The sequence below is a fragment of the Amblyomma americanum genome, chromosome 6 (genome assembly GCF_052857255.1).
Source record: "Amblyomma americanum isolate KBUSLIRL-KWMA chromosome 6, ASM5285725v1, whole genome shotgun sequence".
In the NCBI taxonomy this organism is placed as follows: Eukaryota; Metazoa; Arthropoda; class Arachnida; order Ixodida; family Ixodidae; genus Amblyomma; species Amblyomma americanum.
This window is the reverse complement of record NC_135502.1, coordinates 93368248-93390005: the sequence shown is the minus strand read 5'-3', so window position 1 is coordinate 93390005 and position 21758 is coordinate 93368248. Positions and strand designations below refer to the sequence as shown.

The 21758-nt window shown below is 45.9% G+C and overlaps 2 protein-coding genes across 5 annotated transcripts in view; one reads left to right on the top strand and one right to left on the bottom strand.

The window, feature by feature from the left end:
• Positions 1–6594, top strand: part of LOC144093857 (uncharacterized) — a 59019-nt gene extending 52425 nt beyond the window's left edge. For 3 of the 4 annotated variants that reach the window (XM_077627589.1, XM_077627587.1, XM_077627590.1), the window contains one exon: positions 1684–6594. In XM_077627589.1, coding sequence (XP_077483715.1) covers positions 1684–2348 — 665 coding nt within the window. In that variant the 3' untranslated portion in view covers positions 2349–6594. The remainder of the gene's footprint in view (positions 1–1683) is intronic. The other variant, XM_077627588.1, reaches the window with a different exon arrangement.
• Positions 6595–16352: 9758 nt separating this feature from the next.
• LOC144093856 (acetylcholine receptor subunit alpha-like) overlaps positions 16353–21758 on the bottom strand; it is a 165984-nt gene continuing 160578 nt past the window's right edge. Inside the window, exon 7 of the mRNA XM_077627586.1 lies at positions 16353–20688. Within this exon, the coding sequence (XP_077483712.1) occupies positions 20503–20688 (186 nt within the window). The 3' untranslated portion in view covers positions 16353–20502. The remainder of the gene's footprint in view (positions 20689–21758) is intronic.

Here is a 21758-nt window from a genome sequence, read left to right as displayed (position 1 = left end):
TGGTTATCATGCTCGGCTGCTAATCCGAAAGACACAGGGTCGATGCCGAACAAGGGTGCATTTGCATGGAGGCGAGATGCTAGAGGCCCGTGTACTATGCGACGTCAGCGCACGCTCAAGAACCACAGGTGATCGAAACTTTCCGGAGCCCTCCACTATGGCGTCCCTTATAGCCTGGGTCGCTTTGGAACGTTAAACCCTATAAAGCCAAACCAAACTAAAACCGTGCTGAACCACATTTTTTCGACCAATAAAGTCTGACAAATACAGGATTTAACTGGACTGCCACCCCAATTTCCTCCTTAGAGCAGCCCACAAATACGCCCCCTGTTTGGCTCGAAGCAGTAGAAAATTTTCTGTTAGTCGCTGAACTTATGCTGTGAGGAAATAAAATTTGATTTGATTCCAACTGCTGGCTGTGAATTACTTATTTTAGTGATAGGACGCGAGCTCTGTTATAAGCAAGCCCATTCAATGGGCACACTTCGGCGAACAGATAGTGCCCGCATGCGGGCAAAATCTATAGGGCTTAGATCGAAGTATTGTGTCCCGTTTCATGTGGCGTGATTACAACAATATATCAAAAATACCATGTTTCGTTTCTTACAAGCTGCCGCTTTTCGAACGTAATTAATTCCTTCAAATTAGTTTGTTATAGTGCAGGCTAATGATTTATAAGAAACTAAAAACGGCGGATTGCGGATCAGCTGTAAAGCGAGGTGCTGGCGGGTAAATTCTGTGCGTATGCTGAATGCTCGCTGAACGAAGCGGTAAATACTTTCACAGCGAGTAAACGTGAAAGAGCTGTGCCACCAAAAAGACGTCAGGTAGTCCGTCGCTCCTCGGAGCGGTCACGTTGTCTCCCCTCCCCTGCCACACGTATATATCTATGACGCCTGCGTGCAAACGACTCGAACGGCTGCTCAGTGCCGAAGTTGGCGCTGCATGTTGTACCGTTGTAACGTTGTTGTAACGTAAGTTGGCAACTGCATTTTGTAACGAGTTTTTCACGATGGAGGTGGTACCTTCTCAGCGTGATGAGCTTGACTGAGCGACTTCAAGAAGTCAGCGCGAAACCGGACGAGAGACAGGAGAAGAGATATAAGTCATTCAGACATCAGATGACATTCAAGACGTGTCTTTTTCTTCTGTTTTTCGTCCGGTCAGTGGGTGTCGTATGGTACTCCTGGAGGTACTAAACTCTCAATCTGACAAACTAGCCACAAAGCAATGGCCACAAGCTAACTTGGTTGGCTGTATAATCCCAAGTCTGCACCAGCTCTTTCGCCAGGTTCCGACGACAATCGCGCAGAGACGTTTCTAAAAAGCAGGTCCCAGATCGATCAACACTTGCTAAAGCCAACAAACGTCAACCGCGATCGAGTCGCGTCATACCTTAGAACTGCCAAGTGAACCATGACTAGCCATAATGCCCGCTGAGTGCTGCGTAGCACATAGGAGAGGATGGAGGAAGTGATTGATTAATCGACTCATTAATGGGCCTCTTACGGGGCAAAGCACAAGGCCAACCTCCATAGCAGTGCATGCCCGCGCTTCCTGCCATTGTTTGGCTTCAATCATTAAAGAGTGCTTCCGTTTCCTTTTCCTGTCGAGGAATGAGCTGCAGTTCTTTTATTTATAGTTATTTGTTTCTCTCTTTTATCTCCTGATTCCTCCCCGCAGCGGAGGAGCACAACCGCTTCCGTGAAATGGAGCTGTACATGCGGACGCCGCAGCCGGTGCCCATGGGCCTGTCGTCGCAGTTCGTGCCTCGGATCAAGGTGGAGCTGCCGGAGCCGCCCGAGTCGCCTCTGCGCCGGCTTCACACCGACTGCGGCGGCGTCGTCGGCCTGGGGAACTGCGACGACAGCCCGCTGGACGTGCGGATCCACCCGCGGTCCCCCAACGGCACCAGCAGCGCCAGCAACGGTGGCGGCGTTGGGGGCTGCGCCAAGGCGACGCCGACCACGACAACCGTGGGCGGCGCACCCATGGTCGACAACGGGGAGGTCGAGGAGATCGTCGCCAACGTCGAGTTGGCCGACGACAGCACTGGGGACGTGCTGGACGACCGGAACAGCGGCTCGGGCGGCGCGGCCGCCGCGGCGGCCGCCGGAAGGATGCCGTACGCATCGGCGCGCGCCGTGGCCGAGCGGCAGCTGGCAGAGCTGCAACGCATCCACGCCGAGGAAGAGCACAAGCTTCGGGTAGAGCTGCTCAAGAAACAGCACGCAGTGACCGACCTGCAGAGGAAGTACTGGCGCATGAAGGTCAAGGCATTCGCGCAGAAGATCCACCACGGCGACAAGAAGTCCATCGAGGAGGACGACTCGGACTCGGCCGACTGACGGACTGCTTGTTGTACGCGACTGGTTTACCAGTTCTGAGTGCGTGCGTGTGTGTGCGAGTGCTTGCGAGGGCGTGCGCGTGTGTGTACATAGTCGGGACGTCGCCACCCGTTTTCTGTCTCAATTTTTTTTTTCTGAGTGCCATGTGAACATAGCTTGCTCACGCTCATGTCTGGTCAAACTTGTTGTGGGAGGGCCACCGTTTCTCGATCGCTGTCTCTCTTAAGTCATTCGCAGTTTCGTGTCTGTGCCACAAGAGTCACGTGCCCCATGCTTTCTGTGCTTTAGTCGCTCCAGGCCTACAAGCTGTTCTGTGATCCGAAGAGCTGGTCGACGTCTTTTGTTTGCTAGTCATTTGTTTTACTGTGCGTGTGATTGAGGAGATACTGTGAGGAGGGACAGCTGCGTTCACCTGTGGCTGCAGCGCAAGCCCGAGTTTTATTTTGCTCCATACCTCTTCCATTTAACTTGGGAATGATGCGGAAAATTTTGCTCAATGACGTGCACTGTTGTGAAGGTCGTCCAGGACTCGTCGGTGGGCCTGTTCTTATTTCACTCCTGCGTTCACAGTGGTGGCTAAGCATGCATTTCCTTACTGTGTAGTAATTCTGAGTCAACAATGTCTACTGCATTGTTTCATGACCAGTAACCAGGGGGCAGTTAGGTGAGGAAAGAAATGTTTAGGGAAGGCTAACAGGATTCCAGCGGTATCCCTAGAAATATGGCCAACCTTGCACAAATGGCAGTTACCTAGTTTTCCTTTCACCTAACTGATCTCGCATGAGCTGGACTGTTCTCATCTCCTCCTTCCCTCGCTCCCCTCTCCTTTTCTTTTTTTCGCCCGCATGCTTCAGAAAAGAAATTTCTGGCTTCACCACTGCTAGTAACACCGGGTCCTGAACGACTGTTTGTGACACAGCGTCTTTGAGGATCGCGGTAGGCATCACCAGTTCCTTGTAAATTGCCGAGGAGTGCTTGAGGTGTTTCGGAGTGCCTTCCTCGCGCGCATTAAATGTGTCAGGCATGCCGAAGCGAGTGATGCAAGCAGTTAACGCTTTCCTGTGCAGCACAAAGCGAGCTTAACGAATTTTGAATGTATATTGATCTCGAGCGAAGTATAAGGCTGTTCAGCTGCCCACCTTTGCTAGCGCCCTGCACACACAAACAAAAAAGACATGGGCTAACCATGATTAATGCGAAAAGCCAAAAATAATATAAGTCCACACAGTCGGGTGTAAAGTTGTCGTGTTACCTCCCTCCTCCCCCCCTCAAGAAAAGAAAAAAAAACAACGAAGACGAATTGAAAGTGGCTTACCATGGCTTGTAAAGTGGCGCTCGTCCTGTGTTCTCTGTATGAATGTGCTCTTTGAGCCGGAATAATATTCCTGGGCATGTGCCAATTGGCCCAACAACAGGTCCTCATAAGTTTTAGCTACTGTTGTTTGTTGAAGGCGTATTTATAAGGAGCTGGAGATGTAGCGCCAGGAGGGCTCGCCGGAGCAACTGTGTTATCGAGATGTCGCCTTATCTCTCCTCTCTTGACGGCCAGCACTCATGCGGTTCATGCACTCAGAACGCCCACAATCCCTCGTGGCTTTGAAGGGTGCCGGAACTACAGCCACGCTGTTCGTCTTCTTGGGGCGGAAGTGAAACGCGATCCTATGCAGCAACCAGACCAAGGGATGTTTGAACGCGCGTTGCCAAGGGCTCAGTGCAAAAAACGCCGAGTGCAATCTGACTGGAAACCTTACACGTTTCTGTCGTAGGGATTCACAGCTGACACGTATGCGTGGCCGGCTCAATTCGGAAGCGTTGGCGGTCGACAAGTGCGATTCTGAAATGACAAGTGGGCACTGCATCGGCCGCCTCCGCGCAAACCCGTTTGAAGCGGCGCCCCGTCTTGCCTTCCCAGCTGAGCTGAGCTTCAGTCCAAACCTGTGCCAAGTTTTAGAACCTGTTCTCTATACTGCGACTTACGCCACGCCGTAAAAGGCGTAATGAAGCAGATGCCTCTGCAGGCTTGTTGAGTAGAGTTGTATATTTATCAGAATGCCATCACTCATGACACTTCAAGCAGAGATCGCATGTGCGTTAGAAAAAAAAAAAAACAGCTGCGATGATTATCATGGACGTGAAGTTGAAGCGGCTTTCAAAAGAGCGTAGTGATTTTATCACGCGAGTAGATTTTTCTTAAAATCTCACCGGCTGCGTGTTATTGCTAGTGGGCTGCTTGTCAATAATTAAGAATGCTGCCAAATATGTTTTTCAACGAGCGGGCCAACATTGCAGTTGTGTGAAATGCGGTAGTGCATATCGCTGCATGAAGTTGTTTATGACGATGCATCATATTATTAGAGGATTTTCAGAACGGTTAGGGGACATTTTAAGGGTAACCTTAGTCTTCGTATTTTCATTTCATTCAACCGCTGGCGTGCTGCGTTTACACTCTGCCATTTTTTTCTGCAGGACATTGCATTCACTGCATCGTCTTCTCTTCATTTTTTTTTTTTGCGTTTGATCAGCACAGTTTTGTTTATGGTGGGATCGGAAAAAGAAAGCCGATGTAGAAATTTATGGGCATCCAGCGGCAGGCGCTCATTTATACACAGATATGCAAGGCAAGGTTCAACCCAGCGTACAAATAGAAATGAATTTAACTTGTACAGCGCTGGACGCAGTTGCTTGTGTTTATTGTAATGACGGAAACCTCTCGCCGAAAAGTCTGCCTGATGTGTCAGGTTGCACCGAAAGGTATTCAAAGTAGCGGCGAGGGTTTTCTTAACGCTCTTGTATTGCGTTTGTGGGATCGGCCAAAATACCAGCGTTCGTAGACACCCCCTTTAGTTGTTAGGACAGCTGTCGTAGAGGAGTTTCGCTTTAATTTTTGAGCTTCTCTACCAAGAAGAAGCACTAGTGCTCGCCTTCAAGTAACTAAACAGCTGTTCACTGACTTGGCGAAAGAAAGGTCCGCAAAAGCTAAGCAACTTTCTAATGGGTGCTGTTTGATTTATTGCTGCGCCGGGCTGCGATCTCAAATGAGTTTTTCCCTTATTTGCGTGTATCTAAGGTGCCCAAAAGTGGCCCTTCGTAAGTCGTTACAGCTCAGCAAAAAATAAAGAAGATGGTCGCCGGTACTGTCGGCTTACTCATGGAAGATAAATATTGCTACGGATTCTTGCTTTCTTTATTTTATTTTTCGTAGCCATATACAGCGCTTAGAAAAATATAAAAAAGCTCCTCATTAGGACTAACTGGAAGCAGCGGTGGAAAAGAAGAAAAACAAAACAAAAAAAGAGAGACCCGGGAAGAGTTAGAGTTGTAGAAATGAAATATTTTAACAACACCTAAACGAAGCGAATATAGTAAATGATGTATGCGCTAAAATAGCTTCTGTTTGTATCTATACAGATGGCAGCACAAGTCCGTGTCGCTACGTTTCAAGCAAGCAGCAGCGATTTTTCAGCCCTGCGCCACGGAGGAAGCTGCACGCTGCGATGTTCCCATGCTTGCGGGGAGAACTAGTTCTGCCAACCAAGAGCACGAAACTGTCCCTCTCGCTCGCAGCCGGTGCGCGTTTTTATGCTGATACGTGAACGAATAAGCGGCCGTCGTCTTCCCTATGCGGACCATGCGCAGAGCTTTAGGTGCGCACCGAACAGCGGCAGCTAGCTGCGCGATGGTGTTAAGCGTGCTGGTCACGCCATTGCGTCGTCCTATGCCGACAGACGCGAGCGCGCGTCTGAGCTGGTCGTCGGTATTGTGCCAAGGTCGTCGAATATAGGCTCACTTTTTGCATTACACGAATGCTCTGTAGTTTTCCTCCTAATGGATTGTTTTTTTTTTATTTCCTTCTGGTGCTGCCGCCTGCACTTTGCCAGCTGCCCTTTAGTAGCTGCATTGCGTTAAGACATTCTCGAGCTCTTATTCTATTCTTAATGGAATCTGATCTCCTTTGCAAAAATTTGTTTTTGTTAATATCACGAGGGAGGACGTTGAAACCTTCATCAGAGTGGCGAGTAGTGAAGCCGGCCGGGTTGAATGTGAAATTTTTGTCGCTTTCTTGTTTTTTCGTTTCGCAATTTCCGAAGAGTGAATATGAAATGATTTGAAAAGCGCGACGCGCCTGCTTTTCGAGCCTGCGGCGAGTTACTCTGTGATCTCACATTGTTGTGCCAAAAGATGCTCACTTTTCCTTTTGGTCATTGCTGTACATAAAATGAGAAATATAAGCGCCTTTTTCAACTTTGTTCTGCGGTGCATCCTTTGTGTTCTCTTTCCTTTTGGTGGTGCGTACACACATTTATACACATATTCACTAGCCAGGGCTGCAGCCCAGTGCCTGAGGGGTTCGGCTGCCAGGCCCCAAGGTACCAGGATTAAATCTTCTGCCAAGCTGGCTGCCTAGCGAAGGCGGCAAAACTCAGAACGCCCATGGACAGATATATTGGTGCACGTTTGACCGAAGGCAACGCAGAAACCTCCGCTATGGTGCGGCGTCACAGCCCGTAGTGTCACCTTGGCAAAAGGAGTTCATCATTTAGAATTAGAGCTTTCGCTTCTACTGCTTTGTTCAGTAGACTTGGCACCGATATTTCGAACCAATTTAGTGCTTTGTGAGAATTATCTAAATGTGCCACTTTGCAAGCGTTCTCGAAGCAGTCAGATGAGGCGCAAGAATGTATCGTTAGCATTGCCTACTTAAACAGTGAGGGCTATGCTGTAGGCTTTATGTGCCTAAATGTACCGGGTGGATTGCGTTTGAAATACTAGTGCGCCCAAGGCAGAACTAGCGCAATAAGAGAGAAAAGGCTTAAGAACATGGTGCCCAAATAAAAGCTGCTGACTATCAGGTGGCCAATAAAGAGATTACGGTTCTAGGTTTCTTGCTAGTTGGATGCCACGGCTATATATTTTCGGGTCCTCACCTCCCGCGTGTTCTAGGGGACGGACAAACCTGGATCAAAACGAAACTCATAAAGCATATTCTCTCTATACGCCAACACGGTGACATGTATGCTCCGTATAAAAGCACATACGTATAGCCGCGGTGAAAAAGTCATGCAACGCAACTTTAATCCCTTAGTATCCAGTGCTCAATGACCGAGATTTAATTGCGCATGGAATGATTCGCATGATCAGAAAGAGGCTGCATTGATAGCTGTATTTCAGGCTTTTTAGTGAATGCCGCGTTCCATTAACTTTTGACTACGGGTGTAACGGATATGGCCAACATATGGACACGTTCATGCGTTGCTCTCACTGTAATCAAGCGGCTTATAGGAATGGCGACGTCTCTTGAGTTTGCTGCTGTGATAAATATACAACTAACGTCATGACGATATACTATATATAGGAACACATAGAATTGAAAAGCTCCATGGAGCTGTTGTTGCTCCATAAAGAAAAGAAACGTCAGGGTTCTGCGGTGATGTATAGTTACTGACGGATAAAAGCTCGTCACCCTGTCATATGACCACCGGTGAGTAGAAAATTGAAGAAACAGCGCTTTTGCATACGTCGGGAACGCGGATTGATTGACAGCAGCGCCGTGTCCAGGGGGAAACAGTGGTCACTGCACTCCTCACAATCTTGACGCTTGGCAAAGGGGCGCTGTCAAATATCGTAGGCTTTTGCGAGGGTATGCATTGCGACGGCATAATTTTCGTGTTGGGCGTGCACCAGCGCTCCCCATTTGCTACACGCACACGCACACACGACCGATTGAAGGGGATGAAGAAAAGTTTATTGGGTGCCAGGACGACCACATCTTAATGTTTCAAGGAAGTCTAATAGGTAAATTTGCGCGCTGTGCGCTGCATAATGAAAGAATGGGCTCGATGAACAAACAACATCCAGGTGTAACGTGCGATATTAATTTAGCTGCGATGGTAGTTCGGTTTCCCACTTTGAGGCGTGCTGCCTGATAGCTGCTTGGGTTTATACCTGTCTTGCATTTTTTGTCCAATTAAAATAATGCTTCGACGAATAAGCAGAGCAAGAAGCCGCAATTAAGCCCCTACGAAAGAAGATTACACCAAAAAAAGACCAATTATTATGTAGATAACCTGCAGGCAACCTGCTGCAAAATATGTAATTGTAGAAAAAAAAAGAGTGTTTTTAATATAAACATGGGAGAATATTGTGTGGAGATGGACATGGTAATGACCTGTCAGAAACTCGGTACAGGAACTATGAACAAAGCCTACGACATGTAGAAGTAACCATCAGGGATTTAGTGCGCGATATGGAGGACTGCCTCAAACCACACGCTACAGACGGTTTCGATAAAAGGAATTGGGCATGAGAAAATTAATGGCAAGATGTGTGCCTTGATATTAACCAGAGGGGAAGATAGAACGAGGGTGGTATTTTGCACAGTGACAAGTGTGTCCTTCGAAGAAAAGGACGAATATTCATGGTTTTCAGGCGTTGGGGAAACCGTTTCTCAGGAAGCTGTCTTAGTGTTAGCAGTCCGTAGCACAAGCACATTCAACCTCAAGCAGGCCACGAAGAAAAATGACCGAGAACCTGTGCCAATTTTAACGCTGGAATTGGGCCAAAGGTGGCGCATGGGGATCAACTCGAATATGCTATGCATGACGATCGATGTCGCCTTGCGAAGGCAAGTATTCCCACCGGACCGTGAAAGGCCCTTTCGTTTGCTTATCTCAGGAGCCATTTATATGCGCTATCCATGCGTGTGACTGCCCTATTGCAACTGGTTCATCACTACCCAACAAAACGCGCTGTCCTTGAGTTCTCCCGTCTCGACAATGTGTGTTCAGAGGCGCGCAGCAAGACCAAATACCTTTGGCATATCATCGGGAGAATGCGGTCACTTAATGCAAATTGAAGCATTGTGCGTGACTTAAATCGAGCTCCGCGTCGCTGCGTGATCACTTTGATAGCCTGATTACACGATAACCTGCGGGCACCTAATTTTATTATCAGCTTTCACAAAGAACGTTTATATGCTGGCGCGCTCCCAGCGAAAGAAAAATAAGACGAACAGCTAGAAATGTGAGCGCTTGAAGCGCTGCTCCTGTCATCTACCGGCAACACCATCACTTCCGACTTGGAAGAGCTCGTTGTAAGGACACGATGTGGCGCTCTAAGCGCACTCACCTTAGTGTTCCTGTATATGCTCCCGCAGGGAGCAGAGTTGCGCGACTGTTTTCCTCGCGCCGCTCTTGACGCCGTTCGCCGAGTGGCCGTCACGTGATTCTGCTGACGACGTTTGTTCCATTTTGAAGTGGAGGAGCCGACTTTCCAGGCGCTACGCCGGTTCCTTGCCAGCCCCAGTACCCTCTCGGCTGCCATCGTGATCGGACGCGTCCAGTGCGGTCGGCTGCGGTGTGTTCCCGCCTTTTTCATGCGCTCCAGTTGTATATATTTTGATAGTGTGCAGTGACGGCAGCCTCCAACTATGACGGGGTGCAGTGCGCCAAACTGCAAGAACCCTACCGAAAGCGGCAATGCTTTTTACGCAGTGAACAAGCTTTGCCTAGGCTATTTAACTATTTTATTTGTTAAGAATACCCTTAAGGTTCCACTGACAAGGATGTTAACACTGGAGGAGAGAGGAACAAAAATAGAATGAAATACTTGAAAGCAAAATTGGATATTCAGATAAGTTTTTTACTTGAGCAAAAGCATGGACCAGTCCAAAACAAAGATATTTCAGAATGCAGAGAAGGTACATATAATTCAAGTAGGTCAAGAGAAAACGCAATAGGGCTTAGGGAAAAACGAGCAAATAACAGCACCAGAAAGAGATACACATCACTTTTCGAGATCCTTGGAAACCCGTATACCCCAATTCAGCTGCAATGACTTAAGGCAGGCTTCTCTAACTTTCGGATGTTAAAGAAGTACGGCACGTGATGCGTTTGGCTTGAAAAGATGACCATGGCATAGGAAAAAATGCAGTGGAGGGCTAGAAGTCAGAGCAACAAATGGTACGTATATTTTGTGAAAGATAAGCGCGCGAGTTTGCGATATCTATGCCTTTGGTTGGTGAGATTTACTTGCTTGCAAAATTCATTGTTTTATACTGCCCGCATTCACATCGTATGCAGCGTGGTTTCACAAGCTTCGTGCAACATCGGTGGTCGCAACCCTATAGAATAATGTATTTCAACGTGGTTTTGCAGGGAGATGCATTACCAAACTTCTCTTCATCGCTCAATTCACGCAGGTTTTTCATTTCCAAGCATTTCTGCGCCATTAATGTCTGTACTGGGAGCTATCGCTGTCATTCCGCGATCTTTCTGTCATGTTGTATGATATTTTCGGAAAATCAGATTATTTTTACGGCGTTTTTTTCAACGAAGTATGATGGGCTTAGCATCGATTCCTGAGCACTGAGTCTGTAAAAAGAAAAAAAAAGGATGCCTGCAATCTGGCGCCGTTTCTAAGCTTTAAAAAAAAAGCGAACTGCTCTACAACGCCAGCCCCGTCATGATCCCAGCGCCTGTGCGCTCGAGGAGCTGCTTTCTCGCACAGCTTGGAACAAAATGGCGGACCTTCGCGCAACTCTGCTCCCTGCGGGAGCATATACAGGAACACTAACTCACCTAACTCACCTCACACTCGCCCCTCAATTAAGCTGCTTTAACTCACCTGACCTCGCGGAGAAGGACGCGTCAAAACAAAATATGTTTGTTTCTTAGCCTTTTTTTGTGCGCAGGGAAAACTATGTATCCTCTGTATGTGTTGTTAACCTTTAACTGTCTGCTGCAGTCTTCCAGCCCCGAATACTTAACAGGTTCACTGGCTCCCCTTGGCCGCGACGCGGTGTAGTGCGTGGCGCGCACAAGATATTTAGCCTCTTGCATCTTTCTGCGATTGGCATGGACACGAACGCTGACGTTTTCACCACTCTGCGATCCATGAAAAGCACGTTTGTTTCCGCGATGTATCGATAGCGTATATTTTTACCTCGTTGTCAAAGTGTAATATAACAGGGATTGTTATTGCCATCACCATCGCTATTTAAATCGTCGGGAACTGCATCCGTGCTTTCCAACAGGCCTTGTTTCATTTCCTGTGCTGAACTTCTTGCTTTTGCGCAACGAAAGGGACAAAAAAAGCGAGCTGCAACAGAGCAGCCTTTTACCTCCTTCGATGCACGTCACATTATTCAGGGAACTGCCACGAATGTCCTTGGCTGGGGATGAGGAAACATTTTCGATGCGCCAAAAGTGGAATCTGCTCGTTGGTATTGAAAATATTGAAAATAGAAGTCATGTGTGTAGGATAGGGCGTGTCAAATGCCTTGCATGAAAGCGACCAGCTCGGTGCGTTATTTCAGCAGAATGCCAGTAATCTGTTCCGCTCACCGAATTTATTCTTCTGTATCTCTGAACAGAGAGGAAGCTGCCCCATGGAGACAATTACACACAGGTTCTTACCCAAACCTGCACATACTAAACAAGATGCACCCTACGATGTACGCGGACAAATGTCCCTGGTGCGGCGAAAAACCCACATTATATCACATCACATGGGCCTTTCAAAACGTAGACGTGGTCCCCAAAATACAAGACCCGAGTGCGGAGCAATGGGAGAGTCCAGCGACCGCCGTGATGACCAACAAGGTCTGGTGCAGCGAGCTCAACGGGCGGCAGTGGCCAGCGGAGGCCTGGACTGAGGGCAACCTACCACTGATTAAAAGTGGACGAGCTCGACAGAGAAGACTCCTGGGGATACAACCGAAGAGAGGACATCTCTCAAGATGCCCCAAAACCGCAGAGTACAATAAAGTTTTCTTTCCTCCTCCTGCTCTATAAAAGCTAATTTCCTTTTACTTCGCCTACTGTGTAATTCGATCGCGTTCGTTTTCTAATTTCCGCTGCATGAGCCGTAGCTCAAACCCAATTAAGTAGGCGGAAGTCGACTGAACTGAAGAGTAATTCAGCGCCACGTGCTGCTGACTCGTGGCGAGGAGTAACCCTCTATGAGCATCCTAAGCAATCATAACTATCTGCCGTTCATCTAAACCTGATATCGCTTAGTGGCCACTCCTGTACAGTTCACTGGGGCCGTCTTTCATGCTGAATCACACAAGAACACTTAGTGGTCCCAGCGACCATGCGCGAGCAATGTCTGGAAGACGTCCACTCGTTGGCATGGTTTTAATAATAATAATAATTGGTTTTTGGGGCAAGGAAATGGCGCAGTATCTGTCTCATATATCTTTGGACACCTGAACCGCGCCGTAAGGGAAGGGATAAAGGAGGGAGTGAAAGAAGAAAGGAAGAATAGGTGCCGTAGTGGAGGGCTCCGGAATAATTTCGACCACCTGGGGATCTTTAACGTGCACTGACATCGCACAGCACACGGGCGCCTTAGCGTTTTTCCTCCATAAAAACGCAGCCGCCGCGGTCGGGTTCGACCCCGGGAACTCCTGATCAGTAGTCGAGCGCCCTAACCACTGAGCCACCGCGGCGGGGCTTGGCATGGTTTTCAAATATGTTTTCAGTGAGCTGCATTATAGTGAAGCTTTTTTTTCTATCTGCGTTCCTCTTCCTGTGTGGATGATTTGTTGCCCAAAAAGTTTCTCGATCGTAGTATACAGCGCCTGGCGATGGAATCATAGCGTGGAATGATGCGCACGTAACGCCTAATAGAACAACGTGTCGAGAAGAACTAATCCGATCATCTCTGGACAAGAAGGTATATTCAAGACTTTCTAAAGTGAGCGAGTGCGTATCGAGGAGAAAGCTGGCTTAAAGGTTCTTTTGTTATGCTCGACAGGTGTTCTCGCTGAATTCGAATTCTCTTAATGTTCATCTAGCCAATAAACTTTATGCAGTCAGACACAACTATACCATGGTATTATACTCGGGTTTCACCTAAGACCTTACCAAATTTTTAAAAATAGGCTTTTTCGGCATAGCATTCTCAGCGGGGAAGTACACCAAAATACAGCTAAGACGTGCTCACTAGCAGGCCGGATAACTAATATTTAATAAATAACTTTTTAACTATTACGGTTAGGCTCCTTAATTATTTAGAGGTGTGTAGCCTATCGTAAGTAATATCGATATCAGTATTCAGAATTTCGAAAACGCGATTACCCTGTTTGCTGTGGCTAAATAAATATTGGCTAATTCGACGAGTTCCGTGCACTGGAAAGATTGCTTTGCCTGCAAACCTGCGCATGCATTTTGGTGCGATGTAGCCAAATTTTCATGGGCCTCAGCGCAGAGGGAAACCAAATTTTTGAAATTCTAAAACTGATATGGATATTACTTACGGTGGGCTACACGCCTCTCAATAATTATGGAGCCTAGAAGTAATAGTTAAAAAGTTAACCATTCAATATCTGTTAACCAGCCTGCTAGTTAGAGCGACTTAGCTATATTGTACTTCATCCCTGACACTGCTATGCCGAAAAAAGCGCTCTTATAACTCAGACAGTCTATTTTCAAAAATTGTGTAAAAGCTCCATAATATTAAAGCAGCGCTAAGCTAAGCAACAAGGACGAAGAAAGAAGGGAACACACACACAGGCGCTGATCTTACAACTAAATTTTATTTGAAGTAAGCAGGCAATATTCCCCCAGAAGCGAGAAGCCCCTACTGAACTATAAGTCGTTCCATTCAAAACTGGTAAAAGCTGGAATTGTTACTAGTTGTTTAAGCTTGGCAGTAAACAAATCTTGTCCTCATCAAATGGGAAGCAGTCTCCTAGCCCAAGTGCGCAAGTGCAGGGAAGCAGGATACACGGACTCGGTTACTGTGTCAAGTGCTGATAAAGTATTAAAAACGGTGAAGTCTTCAGAGTGCACATCCCCGCCGCGGTGGCTCAGTGGTTAGGGCGCTCGACTACTGATCCGGAGTTCCCGGGTTCGAACCCGACCGCGGCGGCTGCGTTTTTATGGAGGAGAAAACGCTAAGGCGCCCGTGTGCTGTGCGATGTCAGTGCACGTTAAATATCCCCAGGTGGTCGAAATTATTCCGGAGCCCTCCACTACGGACCTATTTGTTCCTCTCTTCTTTCACTCCCTCCTTTATCCCTTCCCTTACGGCGCGGTTCAGGTGTCCAACGATATATAAGACAGATACTGCGTCATTTCCTTTCCACCAAAAACCAATTATTATTATTATTATTATTATTATTATTATTATTATTATTATTATTATTATTATTATTATTATTATTATTATTATTATTATTCAGACTGCACCTCTGATGTGCAGTCTTGTCAAAATGAAAGGAAGAGGGTGACCGTCATGCCATATGTTCACAAACTGTCGCACCGGTTTAAAAAAGTGGGGGCTAAGTACGGAGTTAATGTTCATTTTCAGCCCCTAATAAACTAAGTAGGGGCCGCAGTACAAAGAAAAATCGATGGACATAGAAATAGGAAAGTGTGTAATATCAATCACGTCAATCAATATGTCCAGTGCAGGACTGGCATTGTCTACCAGATCCCATTGTCATGTGGTTCTACGTACATAGGCCAGTCCAGCCGATGTATTAATGTACGCCTCATAGAACAGGCCAATTCCTCTGGAAAAAAAGAGACTAACCTAGCCAAGCATTGCTTCACGTGTAAATGCACACCGTATTTTGTCGACACGGAAGTGTTGTTTGTGCACACTGATCGGCGCACAAGAGAGATAGCAGAGGCCTTCCATATCATAAGAAAGACAATCTGTTGCGTCAGCACACCTTCAGTATCCCTAACCTCCAAGGAAGTGAGGCTGTTGCACAGGGGATAGCATATCGGCGATAACTGCATGAGCCTTTGATGCAGTGTGTTTTTATTTGCATTTTTAAATGAGTACATCTGTGTTTGACCATGCGCATGTGCGTAGTTCTTGTGTGTGTATAAATTGACCTGCTTACTTCAAATAAAATTTAGTGATAAGATCAGCGCCTGTGTGTGTGTTCCCTTCTTTCTTCGTCCTTGTTGCTTAGCGCTGTTTTAACATTATGGAGCATTTCCAACTCGCCCAATCTGCCGTTCTTGTGTAAAAGCTTAGGTGAAACGCCCTGTGTAGATCTCTCTCTCTCTCTCACACACACACACACACACACACACACACACACACACACACACACACACACACACACACACACACACACACACACACACACACACACACACACGCACACGCACACGCACACGCACACGCACACGCACACACACACACACACACACACACACACACACACACACACACACACACACACACACACACACACACACACACACACACACACACACACACACACACACACACACACACACACACACACACACACACACACACACACACACACACACACACACACACACACACACACACACACACACACACACACACACACACAAAGGCGTCTTTCACTTGCAACTCCTGAATGGTTTAGGCTGAGACAATTTATTCGCGAAACTAAGTAAGTCTCACACGGCAACACAGTCTGTCATGAAGCCACATGAATGCGATGAGCTCAATGTCGACCACGAAGACGAATGCATCCTCTTCAATTTATGGTAGCCTGCTCTGCCGGTTCAGCGACGGGACACCACGCAGGAAACACGAAGCCTCCAACGTTGTCGTGATTTGGAAGTTCATTATAAAGATATTCGAATGTGGCGCGATTTTGTTCAGCTGGATCGAAGTCTCTCTTTCCTTACTTCCTCACTCACTCAGTAGCGAAAAAATTTGCACATTTATTCCTTGCGGCTTTGATTCAAGACAAGAAAACAATACATCCGCTGCATAGAACAAAGTTGTTGCACAACTGAATTTCTGACTGGTCTCTATAGCTATACAATGTGCGTCAATGCACTGCCCATGAAAAGTGAACGAAGTCTACGAGTGCTCCTTTGAACACAATTGTCCCTAATTAATTTTTCTCTTCATGAAAAAACGTTGTGCACGTAAACGTTTTAGTTCTGTTCAGACGAGAAGGTAGCGCGCGGTTAACGTTACTGAACGTCACGGAAGCATGCCTTCGATGAGAAAAGAAAATGACAGGGGAATAATGAGGATTGCCAACGTGTTTTATTAAGCAACAAATGCCTCAACCAGAACGGACTCACGAACAATAATCAACATCCAACAACACTATTCGCAACCGCGTTACTTCACCACAACAAGACTTCACCATCTCACTCGCATCGACGACTATCGGTCCATATCACGGAGAACACAAAACGTGTTGACATGTGCACTGTGGAGACACTTATACGTCCGCTCAAACAAATGCAACAATGCGTTTTTTACATACAAAGCGAAGATTGTACCCAAAGCCAGCTGCAAGCTGTGGACTAAACAGATACATTATTACTTAATATGCTGGGCGGTAGGTTTGTTACGGCAGACGAAGGATCTGAGGCTTTGAGAAAAGATATCTTTTGCACACTATCTGCACTGGACATAACCAATTCTTATTGACTTTATCTACAAATTTTGTTTTATGCGGAGGAGGACAGGGCACATGAGTTGAACACACCTGAAAACTATATTGAAACAGAGTTGATTGTAACCGTAGACCAAATGCACCCTTTAATTATCAGTTTAGAAGCAGGAGCAATATATAGTTCTCTTTTGATAAAACAACTTAGTGAAAATTAACATAGCGTGGCGCGTGTAAAATTGACGGAGAGTTTGTGTAGTGCAACGTTATAAAGTGATGGCGACGAACGTATTGGGGCTTCGACGACAGAAGCGGCGGCAGTAGCGTCCAGGACGTTAAGCGTCGAGAGAGAAACGATAGTATCTGGTATTGCAGCGCCGACGCCACAGTGCTAGGTTAACTCAACTCTGCTCCTGTGCTTTGTGGTTAGTGGCTGGAACCACTGAGATTATGTGGCTCGGATTAGTTCATGTGAATTTGATGTGAGAAGTTACCCAGAAGCAGTTGCTGAACCAGGTTAAGCAACATAATTCAGCCATGAATTCCTTTTCACTAGCAGCAGTAAAGTGTAAGATTGTTTTAGAGTGAATTTGAAGGAACACCGGAAACTATCGGGCCTTGACATAACTTCTAGTTTGATTCCTATACTCTGCCAAATTTTATTCGAAAACGTCAGGCTAGAAAACTCAGCAGGGAGCCCAGACGAAGACCAGTCTTCTTGTCGAAACGTTGGCTAGCTGACTGAGACTGCCCCCTGCACCTTGCTCATGTTGTTTTGTGTTGTGAACTTGGAGAAGATAAGTATAACATTGATTTATTTGGAGTACTAAAATATATATGCAGAGTAAACCATTGTTTACTCTTGAACTTTTGACTTCATGTGCGAACAAACCGGTACTTTAATTGGCACAAACAGATGGAATATGCTCTACTTTTTAAACAAAAAGCATTCCATGCCATCATGACAACAAATACAGAGCGTGCTAAACCTACGCTGGATTAAGAGAAGCCCAATCCAGACACGTCACAATGGTCTAGAAGATCTATAGATGAGATTTTTGATGAACCAAAAGCCTGGATATCATCCAGTGTTATCTCTCGAGTCCAAGGTTATCCTTTTGTTTAAACACCACTTCAGCAAAAGGAAAAAAAAAACGTAGACTAACATGCATTTGTACTACAAGTGAACGTTTCTCCTTTTAGGTAAAATAAATAAAGACTTGCAGGAATAGCGATGCGATGAGGATCAATTTTTAAATTCTTTGGTTTCTCTAACAGCGGGGCGTGCAACCATGTTCACAACCTGAACGCCTCACTCTGTACTTGAGAAGTGCAAACAGTGGTTGTGGTTGTTATATAGGAGTCTACAGAGGAAAAGGGGTGTGCACAAGGGGACACAAAATAAACGGAAAGACTAAACGGAGGGAAAGGTTATTGCAAAATTGTATTAGGTGCACTCACACTGCCTCAGCAGGTGCACCTATCACGCCTTTCGCTAATTGGCCCGCCATCTTGTGTAACAGGCCGAGATTGGCCTCAACATTTCATTAAACCTGTGATGAACAATAACATCGTGTAGTAAAATGTTATAAAACTATTATTCAAAAATCCAACCGTATTTATTCTGTGCAGTGGAACCAAGACGCCTCTCCTCTACCGTTTTGCATCGCGTACTTAGGTCGAATGTTAGCCAGCCCAACCCCATTTAACACAGAAAACTGTTATCAAACCCTCCTTAATACAGAGAGGTGTTGCAGTGCCACTGGAGGCAGCATTCATGATATAGTAACTGCGCAGTTCAACCCCGGACAGAACCTTCATTTCAAAATCCGCGCCACTACTCAAGTGGACTGTAGAACTTTACAGGCCGCTCTGATCGCCGAGGCGCTACTGTTCTAAGCTGTTTTGATTGGCGTTCTTTTTTTTTTATTTAGCGCGAACCGGTTTCTTTCGTGCTCTTTTAGAACCGTAGCTCACGGCATTGGTCTAATGTTACTTTTATCGGTGTATGCAATTTCTTAGGTGAGCTCCTGAGGCACTCACAGGTATAGGACAAGTTTGCCTGAGAAAGAAAATAAGCTACCGCCTCAGAAACATAATAGATGGCTAATCGAGCTTTCAGGTCCCGCTGGGAGATGGACAAAAATACAGCCTTACTGTGTTGTTCTGACAGGGAAAATGATTCCAAGATTAGCCTAATAGTTTGGTTAAATGACGGCGTGCAATAACTGCTCACTGTCCATTCTCAGTCTATGCTGTAATATTTGAACGAACCTTGCAGCTAAGATTTATACCTGGGAAGTTAAGTTTATCTTTTGCATTTATATCACGAGCCATTGGCCACCGGTATAACAAAAGTCAAATGGTACTGAAGGCTGTGATTAGGGGTTGATAACGTCCGAAGCGAAAACATTCGTAGTGGTGTTTTATTTGTCAGATCTTAACCTTAAGTGCTTTTATTGGAAAGTTGCGGATTTGGTGGACTGAAACCTTTTGTCAGCGATTCCTAAATTCGAATTACGTACTTTGCCGACATTGCGCTGAAAAAGCCGTGTACCAACGCATGAACAAGTTTGAATTTTCTGCCTACTGTTCGTCGTAATTAATGTGATGTGTAAGATGCGGCACCCACAAGTGAAATCATACTTCGCGAAATATGTAGAACTGCAAATGAGAACAACAACAATAGCAGTTAATGTTTCTTTTTTAAATTAGCAATGAGACATTTTTTCAAGCCTAGAACTTGGTTTCTATTCTTTTAGTATAGCGGTACGCTTAAAATGTTCGTGTCAATTAAAAACTTAAAACTATAGAGAGGGCGTTACAAGTCCGTAAAGAGCTCAGAGGAAAAGGATTCTTTTCTTCACGAAAGAAAGCGAAATATTTGGTTAATTTTCGGGTTTTCTGCATGAAATTAATATGCGGTTTACCGTGACTATCACAGAGATCACATTAGGGTTTCTCGTAATAATAATTAAAAAAATAAGCTGTTTTGCTTCACTCACTGAATTGGGGGTAGATGTCATGCGTTGTGAATCACTGTTGAAGATCAGGTGCTCATAGCAATTTCACAACTGTCAGATTTTCATTTCAGGAAGTTTTTCAACTTGCATGCTTATCGAAATGTGGCAAGACAGAGTAAAACACGTGCTCTTCTCGCTGTATAAACAGCGTTAGTCGCCCTAGGTTATTACAACTCATTTCCTCGTGCAGAGAGGCAAGGTGCATTCAAGAGCTCATAAAAATGCGCTGAAATGAGAAAAATATAAACATTCAGAAAAATATATATAGATAAGCGGAAGAAGCTGAAATTACTCCCCCCTCTTCCAATTTTTCTTCATTAAACTAAACTTTTTAGCGCCTTAAGAGCAGGATGCAAACATTTCGCGTTGGTTTTTCAGTTAGGGATCCCGAGAATGTAAAAATAAAGCAGAGAAACAATTTTCTAGTTGACGCCGATCACGCAAGGATTTCTTCCCTGCTATTCGAGGGCTTCGTCATTGTAACAAGTGTCATTAGAGTAAGAACTAACGCCTTGACTCCTTGCTGCGTCTATGAAGCTCACCTCGGGCTGGTCCATTTTTCTGAGGCAGTAAACTGCTTGCACGAGGCCTCCAACAAGTAGGCGGAGTAAAGACGGACGCTCCACTTTCGTGGGATGCGTGTGTAACTCCGAAGACAGGCGGCACCTCGGCGTGCAAGCAAACCATCGATGCCACAGTCACAACTGGCAACAAAGAACTTTCGCCAAATGGAATCCCCAGAGAGGGATGGTCCCTAAGATTGCCCCTTGTAGAGCACGGAGAGGACCTCGGACAGCCGGACGTCGATGGGCTCACGGGTGTCGTAGAGCGTGGGTGCGTCGAGTATGATGGCGCACGTGCCGACAACGACGGCTGCCGTGAAGATCCATAGGAACAGCCGGTCCAGCACCATGGCAACGTACTTCCAGTCTTCCTTCACCTGGTACGCAGAGCAGGCAGCGCGGTAATATCAGGGGACGAGAAAAAAAATCCCTTTATAGAACAGACATGCAGATTTAACGTTCTTACTGCAGAGTGTTATGGAAAACAGTTTCAGGCATGAAGACTCTCTAACCACGACTGCCAGGGAAGAGCTTACCCACCGCGCCATGTCATGGAATTACAATGCGAATTGCAAATATCTTAGGATCAGCTTCAGTTTCATTGATCTCAAGCTCCTCGCTGCTGTTAGAACCCTGCTTTCTTATGGGACAACCGGTCTTTGTCACGTCAAGAAAGTTAAGGCAAATTTTCTTGCCCCTTGCGGTCGCGGCCCAAATAGCAGAGTGGGAATTATGCTGGAATGAGGTGCTTGGTGCTCAAGGACGCATTGATGTTTCCTGTTTTGTTTCATAAGCACGTATGCAGATTATTCAGTCGGCAAGGAAAATCCCGGGCTGAAAATATTGTGCCAATTCTTTGAGTACGGTTAGTTCACACACACACAAATAAAAACCCTTGCAGTGAAAAAAGAAGGAACAAGAAAACGCGAATGAGTAAAGATTTATTTTCTTGGCATCGAATTGCAAAGCTGGCATCATGTTAACGCAGAACCGACATAAACTACAGTAGGCTCACAATTCTTTGCAATGTCCAGCATGAAAACTGTTGGCGTGGCGCTGAAGAGCACACTAACACTGTGGCGTTCCAGTATTTATTCTGTTGCGCCATGTCAGTTTTCATGCTGACACCAAAGCCATGCCCAGCAATTGAGCTAAAAATTTTGAAAATTGGAAAATTTCAAGATACTCTGGCGAAAATAATGAAGGCAATGGTCCATTCTCGCAATATGTAGCAAAATCTTTCTTTTAAAGTGTTTTCATCGATCGTATCGAACATTTAAGACACCCAAGAAAACCAATGGCGAACGCTTTTGACGATAGCAAAAACATTGAGAATAAAAATTCAAGACTGCCGTCGAGTGATCTGCGTATATATTGATTGTTATAGTTAAATCTTATATTCTATGAAAAAATTGCATTCATAAAAGGTTTTCCGCCCAAAAATGCT